This window comes from Enhydra lutris, unplaced genomic scaffold (assembly GCF_002288905.1).
Source record: "Enhydra lutris kenyoni isolate GAN:26980312 unplaced genomic scaffold, ASM228890v2 scaffoldscaffold55, whole genome shotgun sequence".
NCBI lineage: Eukaryota > Metazoa > Chordata > Mammalia > Carnivora > Mustelidae > Enhydra > Enhydra lutris.
In genome coordinates, this window is record NW_019154139.1 from 14,628,005 (window position 1) to 14,647,248 (window position 19,244).

Here is a 19,244-nt window from a genome sequence, read left to right on the forward strand (position 1 = left end):
TCTTGTGCTTCATCGTTTATTTCTTGGGACAGTTAGTATTTGTGCTTGATTCACTTTGCTAAGTGCTGTTGCCTGATTTTCTCCCAGGTTGCTTTCAGTGACTCACTCTAAAATATTCTTTCCTAAAACTTACCCTTCAGCTTACAGTAGAAACTCTCCTTGGAGTATCTTCTAGATGCTGCCGTTTGGAAGGCTGTAGAATACCGGCTTCCTCTGAAAAAGATCTGATAGGAATTAGCCTAGCATGTCTTCACTCTGAGCTCCCCTTCACCTAAATATGTTGATGGTAGAGTTTGAACATACCCAGCAAACCAGTTAGGATTCTTAATGTAATAATTATAGACTCCCTGTGCCTTCAGACTGGGCCAGCCGCTGTTGTGCAGTCATGACTCAAGGTTGCACGTTCCCAGCTAACGCTCGAGGGCACCTCAAGGTGAGGAGCAGGCTTCCCGCGGCCGCTGTGTTCTCTAGGGCTGAGCAGTGGAGCGTAGACTCCCGCTGACCGGGCTTGCTTAATGACGTGTCATTTGAAACTAATTCAAAGCAAGGTCCCCTCCCAAAACTCACTGATGTCAGTGCAAGAAATGCTGTGCGTCATCTTAAATACAGATGTTGAGTTTTATTAGAAGCTTTGAAAGTTACCCCGGGGAGGCATGAGGAGGTGCAGGGGAGCAGGGGATACAGAGAATGGTTCATGTGGGGGCGTTTCTGCTCTATGAACTTGTCTTGAATGTGGCATTTGCAGTGAGCTCGGCCCTTTGAATGACCATAGGAAGTAATAGTTAACATTTTGAGTTCAAAAAGAAAGGTACAAACATTGTTTTCCTTTTTCTGGAGATGTTATTTTCCCATTTGAGACACTCAACAATACTTAACAATATTAACAATACTTAACAGTACTCAATAAATGCTCAAAAGAAGCAGACATCACCAGCTTTTTGCCCCGAGGAACAGTGCCCTAGGCCCATGTACACATGCACAGCTAGAACACCCTTCCATAAGGCCCTATCTGGCTCCTTCAGGCATGAGGAGTCCTTAACACTGCACCTCTTGGTCCATTTTAAGGCCCTCTAAAGTCAGTCCATTTTTTTTTTTTTTTTAAGATTTTATTTATTTGACAGAGATTACAAGTAAGCAGACTTGTAAGCATCCGGAGGGAGAGGGAGAAGCAGGCTCCCTGCTGAGCAAGGAGCCCGAAGCAGGCCTCGATCCCAGGACCCTGAGACCCCAACCTGAGCCCACAACCTGAGCCAAAGGCAGAAGCTCAACCCACTGAGCCACCCAGGCGCCCCTAAAGTCAGTTTATTTATAAGTAATCTCAAAACCTCACACTGACGGTGGGCTGTCTCAGCCCTGTCAGCAACAGAGGGATGGAAAAACCAGTTGATGAGACATAAGCAAAATAGGAAGAATCACTCATTTTCTAATTTGATAACTTTCTTGGAGCAGCAAGGAGAGGACGATTTAAATGCTGAATTAAATCTTGCAAATCCCATTGTGAACTCCAAATTCTACTTCATTTAACCTTCAAAAAACAAGCACAGAAAAATAACTTTTTTTTTTTTTTTTTTGGTCTGCTTGAGACTGCCGGTTTCCTCACGTTCATTATAAAGTTTTTCTGTCTCTCATTTCTGAAAATTCCCTGCCGGCTTCACCGGTGTTGCTGAGAAGTGTACCATTCCTTGTGCTTGGAATTCCAACACACAACACCAGCTCGTCCTATACTTAATTCTTACATCATGGTGTTTGCATGAGCTCTAGTGCTTGACTCTGGGATCTTTATATCCAGAGACCGTGATTTGTGGTCATCTGGATTTGCTGATGATGACGATGCTATTAATTATCAATCAGGCACGTTGGAGTATGCCAAGTTGTTTGAATAGATCCGGATCTGTAGAAGCTCTTGCCCTAGAACTAGTATCTGATGTCCCAGATGCTAGTGAGGCAAGGAGAGGACAATGATGGGGCGAGGGGCATTCACAGAGAAGTGAGTGATTTAAGTTGTAGCTTGTGAACAGGTAGTGAATAAACTGCCAGGCATGTAGTTGGAGCTTAACACATTAAAATCGCCGTTCCTGCTCTGTAGCTTACCCAGTGTTTTTATACCGAGTTTGAGTTCTTACTGAATGCTGAGGGAGGGAGGATGATGTGAGCCAGTCACCAGAGTTTAATGAGGTTGGCAAAGTAGGTATTATCCCCGCATAACAAATCAGAATACAGCCTCAGAGAGATCCAGCAGGTAGCCCAAGGGCCCCCAACTAAGGACACAGAGGCACAGAGAACTAGGTCTTTTGGCTATCAAGTTTAATGCTGTTTTCCTGATGTCACACTGCCTCCTATAACCATTTTATGCTGCTTTTCCTCTTCAATACAAGAAGCAGCCAAGCCCGCTCTGGAACTTTCAATGCTCAGAGCACTCACCAAAATTTCTTTTAAATGGGATTGCTTGGCCTTGCTGGGGCAGGCCAGATTCAGACCACCATTAAGGATTCTGTGAGGAACTGTAAAGGTTTTATTCTGCTTGATGAATGTGTGTAAACCAGGTCTCTCTTTCTGCCTTTTTTTATCACCCACAAATCAGTAAATTACAGGTAGCCCTCAAAACACCAAGGACCTCCGGGGACTCAGCGCCCTGGAACCGTTTGCCCACTTGTAGCGTGTTAGCCTAAGAAACTGTTTTGGACTTTGCCTCAGCTCCATTGCTACACATTTCCCTCCCAGAGTGGGACCAAAACTAGAGAGTCAGGAGCCAAGACTCTTGGCCGGGTCCCTGAGGTAAGAACACCCTTTACTCAGGCTCCAAATCCGTGTTTCATCAATCGAGTATTTTAATTTTACTGTGTTCGGTCTTAACGAAGTTCACACAAATAAAGTCATTGGCTGCCTTCGAGAACTAGAGTCTAGCTGAGGATGTGGAACAGACGTGTACACGTTTAATATGAAAGCTGCTGAAGACAACTGAGGTGTTGACTGATACGCATAAAGAATACGTGCTTTCGGGAAAAGACACTGTCCCGGCCTATCTTCCACCACAGCCAAGCTTCTTCAGCGGGATGGATGCCTTTGCCCTAAGCCTCTGCTTCCTCAGCTCCCATCCTGCCCTTGATTCTCCTTAATCCTGGCTTGTGCCATTAACCATTCCAATGAAACTACTCACCAAAGTCACCCGTTCCTTTGTAGTTGCTAATTAGATGGACCAATTTAGCTTTTATTTACCTGCTGCAGTAGCTGAGGCTATTAGCCACTCCTGGCACACTCCGTGGAACACTTTCACTGCCAGATCTTGGCCCTCTTCTCACTATGTACATTCATCACTGCTCATTTCCACCCATTTCCTTGACTCCAACCATCACCTATGGCTGGTGACCCCACATTCATCTCCAGGTCACATCCCCTGGACGTCTCTACCTAAGGATCCATAAACACGTCAGACTCAGCATGCAAACTCAGTCATCACCTTTCCTCTTCTAAAATCTCTTCTCTGGTGCTTGCTTCGGTAGCACATATACTAAAATGTCTTCTCGGTCTCAGGAAAGACACTGCCACCCACCGACCATCTAAGCCAGAAATTCATGTCATCTTGGATTCCTGCCTCTCTCTCACCCTTCTATGAGTCTTGTCAGTTCTGACTCCTGGGTATCTCGAAGATGCTTCTCTTGGTTCTCTGTGCCTGCATCGCTTACCTGTTCAGATCCTTATCTGCCATCTCTCAGACTGTGTCTAAGCTAAGGTATCTCCTTAGCTGATATCCTGCCCTTCGCAAGTCCTCTGTCTTCGTGGTGATGGAACCCACAGTTCCTTAGACAACCATTCCAACCCCATTCTCTGTTCACATGGTTGGGGTGAATTGACTCCACCCCTAGACCCAGACCTGGGTACCCCGCATCACTTCCTCCACCTCAAACCTCCAGCCCCAGAAACTGCTTGAGGAATTGGCACCTGGTCCAGTTAGAATAAAAGCTAATCTGGGGAGTTTTTCTGTATTACCTGATACAGGGTGCTCTCTTGCCCCTGGTGTTGCTAAGGATACAACGTAAGCCTGGGCTTGTACGCTGCCATCTTGCCACACGAGCAAACTTGCCTGAGAATGGAGCCCACATAAAGGAAAGCAGAGCTAAGGGAGAGGAAAGCAGGAGACTCCCAGTGATCTCAGATTTGAACTCCTGGACTCATCTGTGTGTGGAAGCAGGATATCCTTGGATTTCCCAGTTATGTAAGGAAATTTTTTATTTACACCTAAGTCAATTTGAGTTGATTCTTAGCTTGTATAGCAGTAAGACAATGGAAGTCTAAAAAGAGGAGTTAGTGAATCCAGGACTCCGTGCCTGGGGGTACTAACCACAGGTGGTTCCTCTCTCAGAAACCAGGAAGTGCTGGGGAAAACTGACTTCCGAAGGCTGTGAGGAGTCAGTCCCACTGAACTGAGGGGGCTACAGGACAACAAGGTGGCAGTTGTATTATAGGAGCTCAGAGCAGAGACTAAACAGATGATTAGATTTCAGAGAAAAAGAGATTTGCAAGAGAACCAGGTTAGAGGAGAGGCGAGGGCTGGGGGTGCAGCTCCAATTATTGATGAGAGGGGAAAGAGAAGCCAAGTCCTGGAAGCAGAGTGAGCAGAACCATCTCGGCCCGGGTGGCACACTCCCAGCCCTTTAGCACTCCCCGAGAGCCACAAAGAGCCAGGCTTTGTCCTGAATGCGGGGGCTGATGACCCAGTCCCTGACCTCAAGGCTCGCGGTCTGCTGGAACCAAGCGGGAACAGACGGATAGGCTAGTATCAACCAAAGTGGGCGCAGAAACAGGAGCAAGTTTCTCCTTGACCCTCATTCAGAACTGCAGAGAAAAGGAGCTCTGAGAAAGATCCATGGGACTTAGTGACCAGCAAACCACTAGGGCAATAACCAATAGGATATTTGGGCAAATGGCTATTTGAATACCAAAACAACAGCTACAATTACATAACATTTACTGTGTACCCAGCACTGGCCTCAGCCTTTCACCCATCCTGACTCACTTTAACCTCAGAACAGTTCTCTGAATTTGATACTATTATTCCCATTTTTCACACTCTTCTCATTCTATTACTCATTTGGCCCAGGAGAGTAAATATTCTACCAAAATTTTCCAAGAGCTTGTGTTATAAAGGTCCTCAAAGTAACACTTATGTGATTCTCAAATGATTTATGCCCCTAACAGATGTCATGTCAGTACAAACCCACTGAAAAAGTCCCAGGAAGCTTACCTTGCTAAATGCAGTTTCAACTAAAGAATGCTCTTTGAATATTGGTACTCCTCTATTTCTTTTTTTTTTAATTAAAGTATAATTGACATACAAATCCTATTAATGTCAGGTGTCCATCAGTGATGCAATATTTTTAGACATAACGAAATGACCCCAGTAAGTCTAGTTACCCTCCGTCACCTTACAAAGCTATTACAATATATTTTTAACTGCAGTGTAGTTGACATACAGTATTATATTAGTTTCACCTGTTCAACATAGTGGTTGGTTTGACAATCGTGCACATTTAGACATTACACTGTGCACCCCGCCATCAAAGGATCTGCCATCTGTCACTGTACAAAGTTATTGCAGTATCACTGCCTACATTTCCTCTGCCTACTTCTCCCTGTGACTTATTTTTGCCTGGAGTTTGTGCTTCTCTTTGTTTTGTCTTCCCCAGAAGAACGTGGGCACCATGAGAGCAGGACGGTGCCCGTCTGCTTCATCATGTCTGCACTGAAAGGTCCCCCACTAATGGGTCCGTGATTAAAGGAGCGAGACTGATATAAAGAGAAGGTCAAGCAAAGCTTTATTCTGCACCAAGCATCAAGAATCAAACCGACCGGCCGGGGCCATGCCTCTTACAGAGAGGGCGACCTCTCTCTGCCTTACAGACTAGCTTTTAAGGGCAAAGGCCATGCGGTTGGGCCTGGCCACGCACAGGTGGCCAATGAGATTATAACACACAGAGAAAGCTGCACAGTCATGTTAGGTCACACATAAGTGACCAATTGAATTACAATTTATCCTATAGTAGACATTTGAACTAGCCTATCACCTTGGTCAGAATTGGCACCCGAAAGGCGCCCAAAGCACGGGGCCCATACTCCTTGGTAGCTAGGAGACAGTATGCTGCCCCAACTGATTGGATGTCTCCACCTGGCCTGACCCACCCTTGTATGTGGGCTTTGTTACCTGGGACTGGTTTCCGGGACTTGTTTTTAAATAAGTCCCCTGGGGGTAAAGGGTACAGGGACAGTTTAAGTTTTACTGCATAAACAAAACGACTGTTCCATCCAAGATGGAATCGCTCTAGCTAAATAGGGCCCTTACATGCACTATGGGAATAATCTTCCGGTCCTGGGAGAACAAAGGGAGACAAGGTCCCTTCTCCCAAAGAGGAAACAGGTTTAAATGGTGCTCTTCATGTGGAAACAAGAAAAACAAGTGAGAAGTCAAAAATTACTCCATAAAATGGAGTTACATAATACTGAGTGGGACAGCCCACCATGCAGCCCAGAAACCTCAAGTAACTTGTCCAAGACTCACCCAGCAAGTTGCTGGTGGCCAGAGGGAAGGGCTCTTACTTTTGCTTGAGGGTTTTTCCCACATCTCACACTGTCTTGCCATTAAAAAAAAACTAACAACATTCCTAGTCTTGCCTACAGGAAGCTTTCAGCAAATATTATCAAAACTGTCAAGGGAATGAAAGTCAGGGGAAGGCTGACAAACTGGTCCAGACTGAAGAAGTCTGAATAACATGACAACTAAAGGCAATGTGTGTATATTCCTGGATAGGATCCTGGACCAAAGAAGGAAAAACTGACATCATCGAGACAGTCATGAAATTTGTGCAGAAAATCTATAAGTTGGTCAGCAGTGATGTATAAATGTTGATTTCTTTTTTTTTTTTTTAAGATTTATTTATTTATTTGACAGAGATCACAGGTAGGCAGAGAGGCAGGCAGAGAGAGGGGGAAGCAGGCTCCCTGCTGATGCGGAGCTTGATCCCAGGAATCTGGGACCATGACCTGAGCTGAAGACAGAGGCTTTAACCCACTGGGCCACCCAGGCACCCCTAAATGTTGATTTCTTGATCTGGTGTTTGTGCATGTTAGTATCCTTGTGTGGTATGGTGATTTACAATAAGAAATATATATTTGGTCTCCATCCTGGTTTCTGGTACAAAGCTCGTAAAACCTTTGGAATTTCCTAAGATAAGAATGATAAAGGTGTCTACTATCCATAACAAGCCCCTTTCAACCACACCTGAGTGTATGTTAAGGAGGGAATTTTGGAAAACCCCTAAAGATGGGGACTGGTTGCCCAGGGAAACCAACCAAGTGATTAGAGGGTTGTAACTTTCAGCCCCACCTGTGATCTCAAGGAGGGGAGAACAGCTGGAGATTGACTTCAATCACCACTGACGGATGATTTAATCAACCATGTCTGTGTTATGAAGCCTCCATAAAAACTCAAAAGGACAGGGTTCAGAGAGCTTCCAGGCTGGTGAACCAGTTTGCAACCACGGACCAGGAGGCAGGTGTACCCCAAACTCCTACGGGCACTTCTGTGTTCAGGACCCTTCCAGACCTCTGAATTTTTTCATCTGGCTCTTCGTTTGTATCCTTTAACATCTTTTGTAATAAAATGGCAATCTAATCAGTAAACTAGCTTCCTGAGTGCTGTGAGCCACTCTAGCAAACTGATTGAACCGAGGAGGGGGTTCCTCCTCTGAAGGGGGCGGAGTCATAGGAACTTGTGATTTACCTCCAGGAAGCCAGAACTGCTGTGGGAAACAAAGGTAGAAGAAAATGTAGATAAAATTAAATGTCCTTATAACCTGCAGCCCATTGACAAATACTTGAGATGGGCAGATCTTAACACTCCTCCAGGATCCCCAGTCTCCTTTAGCATATGAAAGTCCTCTTGGAACTTTCCTTATTTTTAGTTCCCCTCCTCCCACCCCCCAAGGCGTATAATCACTTGCTCCTTACAAAGCCATGGCAAAAGGCAGCAGTGACACCACGGTTCTTTCTGCCCACCGGTCTCGTCCCCGTGTTCTAATAAAACTACCTTTTTGCGCCAAAGATGTCTCAAGAATTCCCTCGTGGTCGTCGGCTCCGGACCCCACCAACGTCACCAACATTCCCAAAAAAACTACGTCAACAATCACAGGTAATAATCAGGGTTTGCAGTTGACATTGGCATTGGGGGCAGTTTTGTGGGACTGAGGCCACCTCGGTACATCATGTTAGAATTGAGTTAGATCGGGGGCGCCTGGGTGGTTCAGTGGGTTAAGCCTCTGGTCATGATCTCAGGGTCCTGGGATCAAGCCCTGCACTGAGCCCCACATCGGGCTCTCTGCTCAGCGGGGAGCCTGCTTCCCCCTCTCTCTCTGCCTGCCTATCTGCCTGCTCGTGATCTCTCTGTCAAATAAATAAATAAAATCTTAAAAAAAAAAAAAAAAAGAATTGAGTTAGATAATAGGATACCCGTTAGTGTCCATTGGAGACCTGGAGAATTGCTTGGTGGTGGTGATAAAATACACATCAGATCTTGTTTGGGAAAAATACACACTGGAGTGCTGAAGGGGAATGGGACATCATGTTTGAAGATTCCAAAAATGACAAATGATTAATAGTACTTAATTAGAGCAAGCAAAGGAACACATGCGGTAGAATATGAACATGTGGGGGAATATGGGGGAATGGGGAGTTCAGAGGCTATGGGAGTTCTCTGTACTGTTTGGGCAATGTTAACGTAAGTTTGAAATCATTTAAAAATAGTTTGTTTCAGGGGCGCCTGTGTGCCTCAGTCGGTTAGGCAGTTGACTCCTGATTTCCGAGCAGGTCATGATCTCAGGGTCATGATCAAGCCCCGAATCAGGCTCCATGCTGGGCACGGGGTCTATGCTTAAGGTTCTCTCTCTCGGGGCGCCTGGGTGGCTCAGTGGGTTAAGCCTCTGCCTTCGGCTCAGGTCATGATCTCAGCGTCCTGGGATCAAGTCCCACATTGGGCTCTCGGCTCAGCTTGGCTGGGAGCCTGCTTCCCCTCCCTGTCTACTTGCGATCTCTCTGTCTCTGTCGAATAAATAAATAAAACTCTTTAAAAAAAATAAAAAAGATTCTCTCTCTCTCTCTGCCTCCCTCGGCTCCTCCCCCATCTCTCTCTAAAGATAATTAATTAACTAATTAATTAGTTACAAGGTTGTTTCAAAACAAAGAATGACATATAAAAGTACTTGCGGTAGGTCAATTACCAACACGGCCACAGACATTTCTCCGGTCCTAGACACCACTCTGCAGTCTCTCCCAGCAAGAGGTGGAGTCTATATGTTCCTTCTGAGAATCTGCAGTGGCTTGGTGACCTGCTTTGGCCCAAAGAAAGCAGGCATTGTGTGACTCCTGAGCCCTGGCCTCCACAGGCTGGCAAACTCCATTCTTGTCCTCTGGCTGCTCTGAAATGATCATAGAAAGAAGCCCAGACCTCCGGGAGGATGAAGGACCCTGCGGAGAGAGGCCTCGCTGGGCCATCCAGCAGTTCTAGCTGCATTCTCACAGCAGCTGTGAGCCTCTGGGAGAGCAGCAGATGAACGTCCCAGCCAATCTGCTGGGGGTGTTGCATTTTGGAATCTCTCCTTAGACAATATGAGAAAACCTAGCATGGTACTATTTCCATCATGCTACTTAAGAATTCAATCAACTGAATTTATGTTGAATAGAACTTCCCTCATATTGGATAGAGTAGTTGCGCTTCTCTGCAAAAGGATCCCTGTCTTCCAGGGAACTGATGTGCAGATCGGTAGCCATGACAGCACTTTCTAGTGTACAGGAGTCTTTGACTTAGGTAGCCGCGTTTCCCCTTTACCGCAACCCTGGGAGAAGAAACAGGTGTTACTGCCCTTAGTTTTACAGATGAGGAAAATAGGTTCAGAAAGGTATCTCTTGCCCAAGGAAATACAGCCAATAGGCCCCGAAGTTAGGACTGGAATCCACGTTCTTCCTACTTCGTCAAGGTGCGGCTGAACTCCAGCGGCTTCCGCAGAGAACACTTCGCTCTCCCTCCTGATCTCCAGGAAGATGCCAGGAAGTATTCTGATGTCCTGCATCAGGCTTGGTTTGCTATGAATGTGAACGGGGGTTGACTGCACTCCCCTGATGGACCAGGACCCCACATGCACTTTATTCTACTCGTCCCTTATTGTTTTAACATGGATATTCAGCTGTGTGGTAACGGTGGGTCTCGAACAAGGAGACTTACTGAACGTCCATCTTCAAGTGCGCGGCTGTGATTCGAAGCCATCCAGTCATTTGAATCTGCTCAGCGCGGCTTCTGAACCACGTGAGAAGAGATGTCCATGGCCCCTAAGGTTGAATTACAAAAATCTCTGCTTTATTTTTCTCCTTAGCCGTCATCACCAGCTGAAACATGAATGCATGCTTGTTTGCTGACTCTCTTCGTCTTCCTACACTTTAGCTCCAGGCAGGCAAGCAATAGTTGCTGATCGATGAATGGCCGGATGAAGACCAACCAGACAGGGTTTGCTCCCACTGACCTGTGTACATCGCTTAGGCTCTCTGAGCCTCCGTTCATCTTTAAAATGGAAGTGACATGTGATACATACCCTGCGGGATCGCTGTGATCGGATGAGGATACTGCCCACGAAGGGCTAGCCTGCCAACCCATAGGCTCTCGGGAAGTGTAAGCTGTTGGCGAGTTTCTGTCATTAGACGGCTTTTTGGAGAGACGAGATACGCTTCTATGAAACTCTCCTACACAGCACAATTTAATCCTTCACTTCGCTAAAACCCCCAGTGCTGCGTCAGGTCAATTTTCAAGGCTCTTTCTAGTCCCATGACTATGAGATAGGATGCCTCCTTCAGAGATGGTTTCTCCCCCACTGTCAGGGAAAGGAGAAACGTCTTCAGGAGTGGCCACCGCAAGGCTTGCTCTGTAGGCAAAAACCAGTTCAGAGAGTTTCATCGTCTGGACACACTTCCTTCTGCAGCATCTGTGGTTTCTTTTTGGCCAGGGTTAATGGCAGTGAGTAACCCAACAGGAAAAGGCTGCTGACAGGTTTGCACCAAAGGACGCAGCTTAGTAACCACGGAAGGATTAAAAACCCATCTCACCACCCAGGGAGCCTTCGAGTAGCGCATGCACACATATGACGATAAGAATCAAAGAGCTGGAAAGGGTTCTCTGGTTTCATGGGCCAATAAGGATGAGACCAAGTCCTTCTAGGCCATCTGCTCTCCCCCAGGAGCCTGTCCGCCTGACAAGGAGATGACAGGGTTGGTGGTATTGACAGAGAAGGGTCCAGAGGAGCTCGCCCAGAGAGAAGAGTTTGCCTTTTTAGTGATCATTCTGCAGAGAAGGATCCCACCAGTCCACACTTCCATCAAAAGTCTGGATCTCAGGGAAACAAGTTTGCTTGGATTGCTAAATAGATTGCTACCCATTTTTGGAGATGATGATGATAACTTTGGGGGCTTGGAGAACACCTGTGTTTAGACAGAAATGGCTCAAAAGTTTTTGGAAGGGCACCATCTGGAACCTTGGTTGGCTTGGTTACAGCTGGGCAATGCTGACTCATCCTGGGAAATGCTTTCCTTGGCCTCATGGACTTCGCTCTCAAATTCAACTGAGAATTATAACCCCTGAGTCGAGAGGATGACAGTTAAGTTCAGGAGTCCAGGGTTGATGTGATGTTGCCCGCAGATCACAAACTATTGACAAAGGAGCAGTTGCCATTTGTCCACATCTGGATGGCTGAAGGGCATACCATTTCTACTCTCCAAGCCCTGTTCCTTTTCCCTGTGCTACTTTATTCTCCTTTCCCTGCCCCCAGAAATTCCACAAAGGGAAGGAAATAAGGTACTATTTTCTCTTTCTCTCCAGCCCTTGATCCACTGCATTTCCTCTGCAGTGGTTCCTCTGCTGAAGTTTTTCTACGTAAGAATGGTGTCTTTTTTTATACTCAAGAAGTCACAAATAAAAGGAAATTAATAAGTTAATTGAGCATCCATTCTTCACTGCCAGACTCTTAGGTAATATATGTTGTATATATTAGCATTATTTCATATACTAAATGCTGATGAACTTTCCAGAGTTACATATGGTCCCAAAATGATAAAATAAAAAATAAATACAAATATTTATTTTTTAAAAGATTTTATTTGTTTATTTGACAGAGAGAGACAACGAGAGAGAGAACACAAACAGGGGGAGTGAGAGAGGGAGAAGCAGGCTTCCTGTGGAACAGGGAGCCCGATGTGGGGCTCGATCCCAGGAACCTGGGACCATGACCTGAGCTGAAGGCAGACACTGAATGACTGAGCCACCCAGACACCCCTACAAATACCATTTGAAGTGTGGTGTCCTCACAGAGGGTTTTGTGCAACTTTTTAACCAGCCCATTAAACACTCTTAACTCGATGCCTTTGAAGCCGGGCGGTTCCTAAGGAACAATTCCCCATACAATGCTCTCCTCATGTTCATTGCCATTGTCTACACCTGTTCCATCTTCTTCAGTGACGTAAACACCTCGCTTAGTCTCAACTGGTTGCCTTCCAACCCACTGCCTTTCCAGTTCCTTCATCTCCCAGTTCCTAGGACCCTCCCCTCCACTTGACTTCAGAGTCCCGGAAGTCTTGTCACGGTGAGCCTCTGAATCTTCTAGAACTGTCTTACTTGGAAGACCTCAGGCTCAGGCCTGCCTTGGCTATGCCATCTTCTCCTCCATTGGGTTTTCCTTCGCACCCTGCCGGCTGTCTTGCTCATTGGCTGCGAAGTATCTTGAAAGGGCGGGCTTCAACCTCACCTCTGCTTTCTCCTCCCACCCCTTTCATGCCCTTACAAAGGTTTCCAGCGATCTTTCAGTGCCCAACTCCAATGGGTCCCCCCTCACCTAAGCTCCCTGACACTCTGATTTATATGATGCTGTCAGCCACTCCCTCCTCCCTATAAAATGATGCCTGCTGTCATTGCCATGATCTCACACCAGATTGTTCTCCCTCCTTCTTAGTCCTCTTCAAAGCCGTTTCTTCACCTGCCACTCCTTCATTGAGGCCTGCCCCAGCTTTCTCCTGTTTTCTCAATATTTTCCCTGGAAGATCTCCGCCACTCCTATCATTGCCCGAAGGTGCATGATTCTCCACTCTACAGTTCTTTGTCTTCCCCCCCACCCCACCCCCCACCTCAACATTGGCATTTCCAACTGCTTGTGGACAGAAGTAGCTTATCTGCAATCCAGCATCTCTAACATGATTTTTACCTTTGAAATCTGCTCCTCGTTCCATGTTCCCAGTTTCAGTTGATGGGAACTCATTGGAGTGGTCTTCAACATCTCCCTCTACCTCTTCCCCCACCCCCAGGCTCTGAGTGGCCACACCTATCAGTGACATACCCACATCACCTCCCAGCCCCGCCCTCCTCCCCATTTCAGGGGGCCACTGCCTTGGCTGAGGCCCTCCCTCCATCTCTCTTCATTGCTGTAATGCCCTGTAGGTCGGCTGCTTCTTGCCACCAGACTGATCCTCAACCACAGCACGGAACAGTTCACTCTTTCTCTAAACCAAAAAAATTAAATAAATAAATAAATTAATAATAATAATAAAATCAATAGTTCAAGTTTTTCAGCCTGGCTTTCAATGCCTTCTAGAATCTTGTCTCGGCCAGCTTCTAGTCTGTTCCTCAGCTTCTATTCTCCAAACACAGTTCCTGCCTTCTGGGCACCTGTTCTCCGCCTCTGGATCTTCTGCGGGCTGTACTCATCCCATTTTGCCTTCCAAATGCTGCACCTCCAAAAGACTTTCCTCCTAGTTTTCTACTCACTTAAAGCTGGCATAACTCCCTCTTTTCTCTGTATCCTGATACCATTTTTCATTTTGGACATCGGTTACAACACGTATACCTTTTTTCATCATATGGAGATGAAATAGTTTAATTTTCCCTCCACACTGGAAGGTTCTTCAAATTCCATTCAACAAAAAAATGATGTAGCTTGCATTTTTTAAGCTACTTTTAAAAAGATTTTATTTATTTATTTGACACAGAGTGAGAGACAGAGAGAGAGCACAGCAGGGGGAGTGGCAGAGGGAGAGAGAGAAGCAGACTCCCCGCTGGGCAGGGAGCCCAATACAGGGCTCAATCTCAGAACCCCAAGATCATGACCTGAGCCAAAGGCAGATGCTTCACTGACTGATTCACCCAGGCACCCCTGTCTGTATTTTTTTTTAATGAGACACTGTAACAGCAACTAGGACTTGGAAAAAAAAAAAAAAAATTCCTGCCCTGGAGTTGGAACTCTCTGGTGGGAAAAGATGATAAAACAGAACTGCTGTACTACATGGCAGGAAGCAGGCATGTCTTGTTGACACAGGTTTCCTCGAGTCCAGGACGGGGCACATGTTAGGGGAATGGCTTTCTAGAGCTGGAAAAGCCTAAAAGATCATGCAATCTAAACTTGAAGTGTCCTACCATAGAGGACCGAGACCACAGAAATCAGGAGTCTACCCAAGGTCACCAGGCTTGTGAAAGGCAGTGCTGAACCAAGCCCTCTCCAGGGTATGCGCCTTCACAGCCCCTCCTCCTTTGCACCCTCGCCAGGGGGGTGGGGAGTGGGTGGGGGGTGTGCATGTACCACAGGGTGAGCAGCCGTTATGAACCACAGGAAATATTCCAAAAGGCAATATGTATGATAATCATTGGATCTGTCTGAGCTGAGTGGCCAAAAACAAAACCAAAAACAAATGAAAAAACACAAGGAAGATTTTAAAGGACAGGTAAATGTTTCTCCTGTCATGAATGCACCATTTCCATAAAACTTTGCTCACCGCATTGTTTCTGCAAAACTTTTGGTCATTTATTTTGTTCTTTCCAAGAGTCAAGTTGTCTAATGGTTAATTAATACCATCCATCCACAGGAAAAAATGAAGATTGAACATTTTATTTTATTTTTTTTTTTAAGATTTTATTTATTTATTTGACAGAGAGAGATCACAAGCAGGCAGAGAGGCAGGTAGAGAGAGAGGAGGAAGCAGGCTCCCTGCTGAGCAGAGAGCCTGATGCGGGGCTCAATCCCAGGACCCTGAGATCATGACCTGAGCCGAAGGCAGCGGCTTAACCCACTGAGCCACCCAGGCGCCCCAAGATTGAACATTTTAAAAGGTCTCATTCCTGAATTAGTGCTCCTCCTGTAAGCCATCTGGAAGATTCCAGAAAAACTGCCTGATTTTTTTCCAAAAGGCTTCTCAAAATCATTGCCTTAGTCTCAGGAGGGCTTCAAACAAAACCACATGAAAAATCTCTCAAGGTGGGGTGCCTAGCTGGCCCAGGCATTAAGCGTCTGCTTTCAGCTCAGGTCAGGATCCCGGGGTCCTGGGATTGAGCCCCACATGGGGCTCCCTGCTCAGCAGGAAGCTTGCTTCTCCCTCTCCCACTCGCCCTGCTTGTGTTCCCATTCTTGCTGTGTCTCTCTCTGTCCAATAAGTAAAATCTTTTTAAAAAAATCTCTTAAGGCATTTTTACCCAGAGTAAAATTCTTTTTTTTTTTAATTGTATTTATTTATTTTGGGGGGTAGTGGTGGAGGAAGAAGGAGAGAGAGAATCCTAAGCAGACTCCATGTTGAGCATGGAGCCCAAGTCTGGGCTTGATCTCATGACCCTGAGATCATGACCGGAGCCAAAATCAAGAGTCGGACGCTTAACCGACTGAGCTGCCCAGGCACCCCTGGAATAAAATTCTCTTTTAAAATTGCCTTTGTCCTTTTCTTTATAAACCACTCATCTCCACAAGGTATATTGTATTTATTCACCCATTTTGTGCATTTATTTTAGAGAAGTAAATAAAGAAAAAAGTCTTTATTTCATTTTCCTGTATTTAAAAGTAACCACAGTATATAAACAAAATATACTCTTTCATTGTTATTATTCCTACTGTAGAAAAGAGAACATCCAGGTACCGGCCATGGCTGGAGCAGAATGAAGGAACGGAGAGCGTCATTAGCCCTTATGGAAGACCCTTAAAAAGTTTCTCAAGGTTCTGAACAACTTGGTGCATTACCCTCTCCTCCATCTCAGCCAGGGAGGTAAGATGGGTGTTTTCCTTTCCACGCCGCCCCCAACAATAAATACATCTCAGGGAGGCTTGCTTCACTGAAACCTCTACAAGGAATAACCACCTGCCTGAAGACCAAAATGGATTCATGACAGATGTCAGTAAGGCTGTAACCAAGGAATGGGCAAGGGCAAGCTTCCATCTTACTCCTTCAAACCCAACATCTCTGCCCCATTCTTAAGAAAATGTAAAGATTTGTTGTGAATCACTGCAAAGCATTTATCTGTGCCGCCAGAAACACAGAATCCATTAGAACTCATTGTTACAAATATTAGTAATTATACGTCTTAACAGGGATGCAGCTTCCACAGGTCAAGTCATGTCCCCTGGAAATTTACAATAGAAGGCAAAATCCTAATACCATGGGGTTACTCCGTCTTCCTTCTAACACACTGAAGAAATCACACTAACTCCACCTAGAGATCATTTTCAACCAGGCTCTCCTTCCCATAGTATATAGGTAATAGTATTTTGTATGAGTTCGAGTAAGAGTATTTTCTCCAAAGGATGATAACACGACTAATTTACCTTTGGATAGTACCTTGCAGATTACCATGGTCTTTCATCTACATTTCTCCTGTGAAACAGTACAGATGAGGAAACTGAGTTGCTGCCCGATTAAGAAATGTTTGCTGTATCACTCCGCTAGCAAACAAAGGCGCAAGGGAGGACAGGGAACCAGACCCAGCAAGTCTGGGCTTTAGGGTCAAACTCTGGATGGAATCTCAGCTCAACTAACCATAGCAATACAAACCTGGGCAAGGCCCCACTTTTTAACCATATCGTATGTGTAATACTCACCTCGCAGACGAATGAGAATGAACTAGGACAACATGTAAAAAGCACATGACAGAATTCCTGGCCCATAAAAGATATTCATTGCATATTGGCTTCCCTCCGTTGACACAGCTGTAAAAAGGCGGTACTAAAAAACCTAGCTCATGAGGCCCCTGTGGGGATTAAACCATGCCCTGTAAGGGCTCACCAGGAATAGTTTTCTCTCCTTGCCCATGTCCTGGCCTGGCTACCCACCCCCATATCAGGCCTGCCTCTGTAGTATCAATTCAAGATACTAGAAAGCAACTTTAGAGAGAGGAAGTTTATCTTCATAGGTCAGCAAGCATTTTACCTATCTACTGAATTTCACAATTGTCCCTAAGACAAAATGGACCCAAATTAAATGTTTTTCAAAGTCCGGGAACAAAGTCAAAGTCACTAGATAATTTCAATATACCCAGAGGCCCTCATGGTGATGAGATTTTGAGAACATATGAAATTCAGTCCACCTGGTTCAATCATCTACGCATTTCCCTTTTTTTTTTTTTTAAATCAGGGGTGTCACTTTAGTTTAGATCTAACCAAAGGTTAGATGAAGTGAGAACTACCGAGGGAGATGGAAAGAAAAAGAAAAAAGGAAAACCAGTGGGTAGAAACAACTGAGAAGTTTTCATACAAATCTGAGTTCTCCTTCAACGAGATCATGTACAGTAACATGTTACTTCCTGAATGTTATGAAGTTTCCAGATGGCCACTTCTGGATAAGATAAAGCTGGTAGTATCAAAGGATGGCCCCCGTCTTCTCCAGCACCACCGTGCACGGACTCAGCCGAGAGCGGCCGCTGGCCTAGCGACAAGCCCTCGCAAGTGCGTGTTTGCTAAAGCGTCAACTTACAGTCACCTTCACCCAAACAGATGGTGTCAGTTAAATTTCAAATACAATCCCCAAAGGAAAGCATGCAGGAAAACGTTCCTCTTGTCCTAAGGGCTGTGATTTATTTATTTGGAAAGTTCTTTGGTTGGGTTGAATTTGATTCGATATTCGTGTACCTAATGTACCCACCCCGCGGGCTGTGGGACCTTTTTCCCATTGTCGCCGTCCTCTGAGTTTTTAGAATACTCGTTTTTAGAATCCGGTGCTCAGAATCCGGCTCCGTATGCCTTTGAGAAGTACCGTGGAAGAGTTTCCGTCATGAGCACCTTTAAGTTTGCAAGCGCATGACCAGTAAGGGCGGGTGGGAGGGGGAGGGGAGGAGGGCAACCAGAATGTCAAAATACACTTTCCTCCGCAAAACACGCATTTCTCGTTCCTCAGATTTAGTCGTGGAGGAAAAAAACCGCATTAGAAATGCAAACCACCCTGGGAGAGACTCTTCCGGCCGACTCCCGGGCCGCGGGGGGCGCGCGGGGGGACCCGGCCGGGGCCCGGCGCTCGCTAGCTGCCCGCCTCCTCGGGCTCACTGCAGGGCGAAGGCGCCGACGAGGCCTTGGACTCGCCGTCGCTGTTGCATTCGGCCGGGCGCGGGGTGCGGGCGCCGGCGGGACCCTCCGGCCCCCGGGCGTGGCGCTCCAGCAGCTCCTGGAGGTGCCTGATGTAGCCGATGGCGGCGCGGAGCGTCTCCACCTTGCTGAGCCGCCGCTCCGCCAGCTCGCGGGGCAGGTGGGCTCGCAGGCGCGCGTAGCCCTCGTTCACGCAGCGCACCCGCTGCCGCTCGCGCTCGTTGCGCCGCCGGAGGAAGGCGGGCTCGAAGGCGCACTCCAGCGGCAGCGGCCGGCAGGGCGGCCTCGCGGCGCAGCCCCCGGGCCCCCGCGCGCAGCACGCGGCGTCGGGACGGGAGACCCTGGGGGGGTCCCTGAGAGGGAGGCGGGGCGGGGTCCCCGGCAGGTCCAAGGGCACGGTGCGGAGGTGGTAGGGCAAGGGCGGCAGTCCGGCCGGCTTACGCTTCTCCATCCCTCGCCGAAAAGCCAACAGATCTCCCGAGGGACTAATCTCTGACAAGCTGAGACTCAAATAAATCTTCGAGGCGAAGATGCTGGTCCATTCAGACAGCCCGGCACGGCCGATCTGCCTTTAAAGAAGTTTCTGGTTCCAGGACAGGAAACTTTGCATGATTTCCTAAATTCATCGCACTCCTCGATCATTTATAAAGATCCATACGGAGGGGACAGGCAAAGATTTAGGACCCCCTAATCCACACTTCAAACCCTGTCTTCCCCTCTGATCTTCTTATTTCGACAGATAACAAAAGGGATGCTTCTGCTCGGTCCCCTAGCCTGGGAATGGGAGCGTAGACCAAACAGAGTAATCTTCCAAAAATCACCCAAGCTTTTCAATCACTG

General features: G+C 46.7%; 1 protein-coding gene across 1 annotated transcript; it reads right to left on the reverse strand.

Annotated features, from left to right (window-relative positions):
* Positions 1-18,339: 18,339 nt before the first annotated feature.
* On the reverse strand, positions 18,340-18,855 carry LOC111157459 (achaete-scute family bHLH transcription factor 4). Its single transcript, XM_022518876.1, has one exon. It carries the CDS (start codon positions 18,853-18,855, stop codon positions 18,340-18,342), a length of 516 nt encoding a protein of 171 aa, XP_022374584.1.
* Positions 18,856-19,244: the final 389 nt, after the last annotated feature.

What these genes read in the sequence shown, in the direction of transcription:
- LOC111157459 (XM_022518876.1), bottom strand. Translation starts at nt 18,855, where the DNA reads ATGGAGAAGCGTAAGCCGGCCGGACTGCCGCCCTTGCCCTACCACCTC.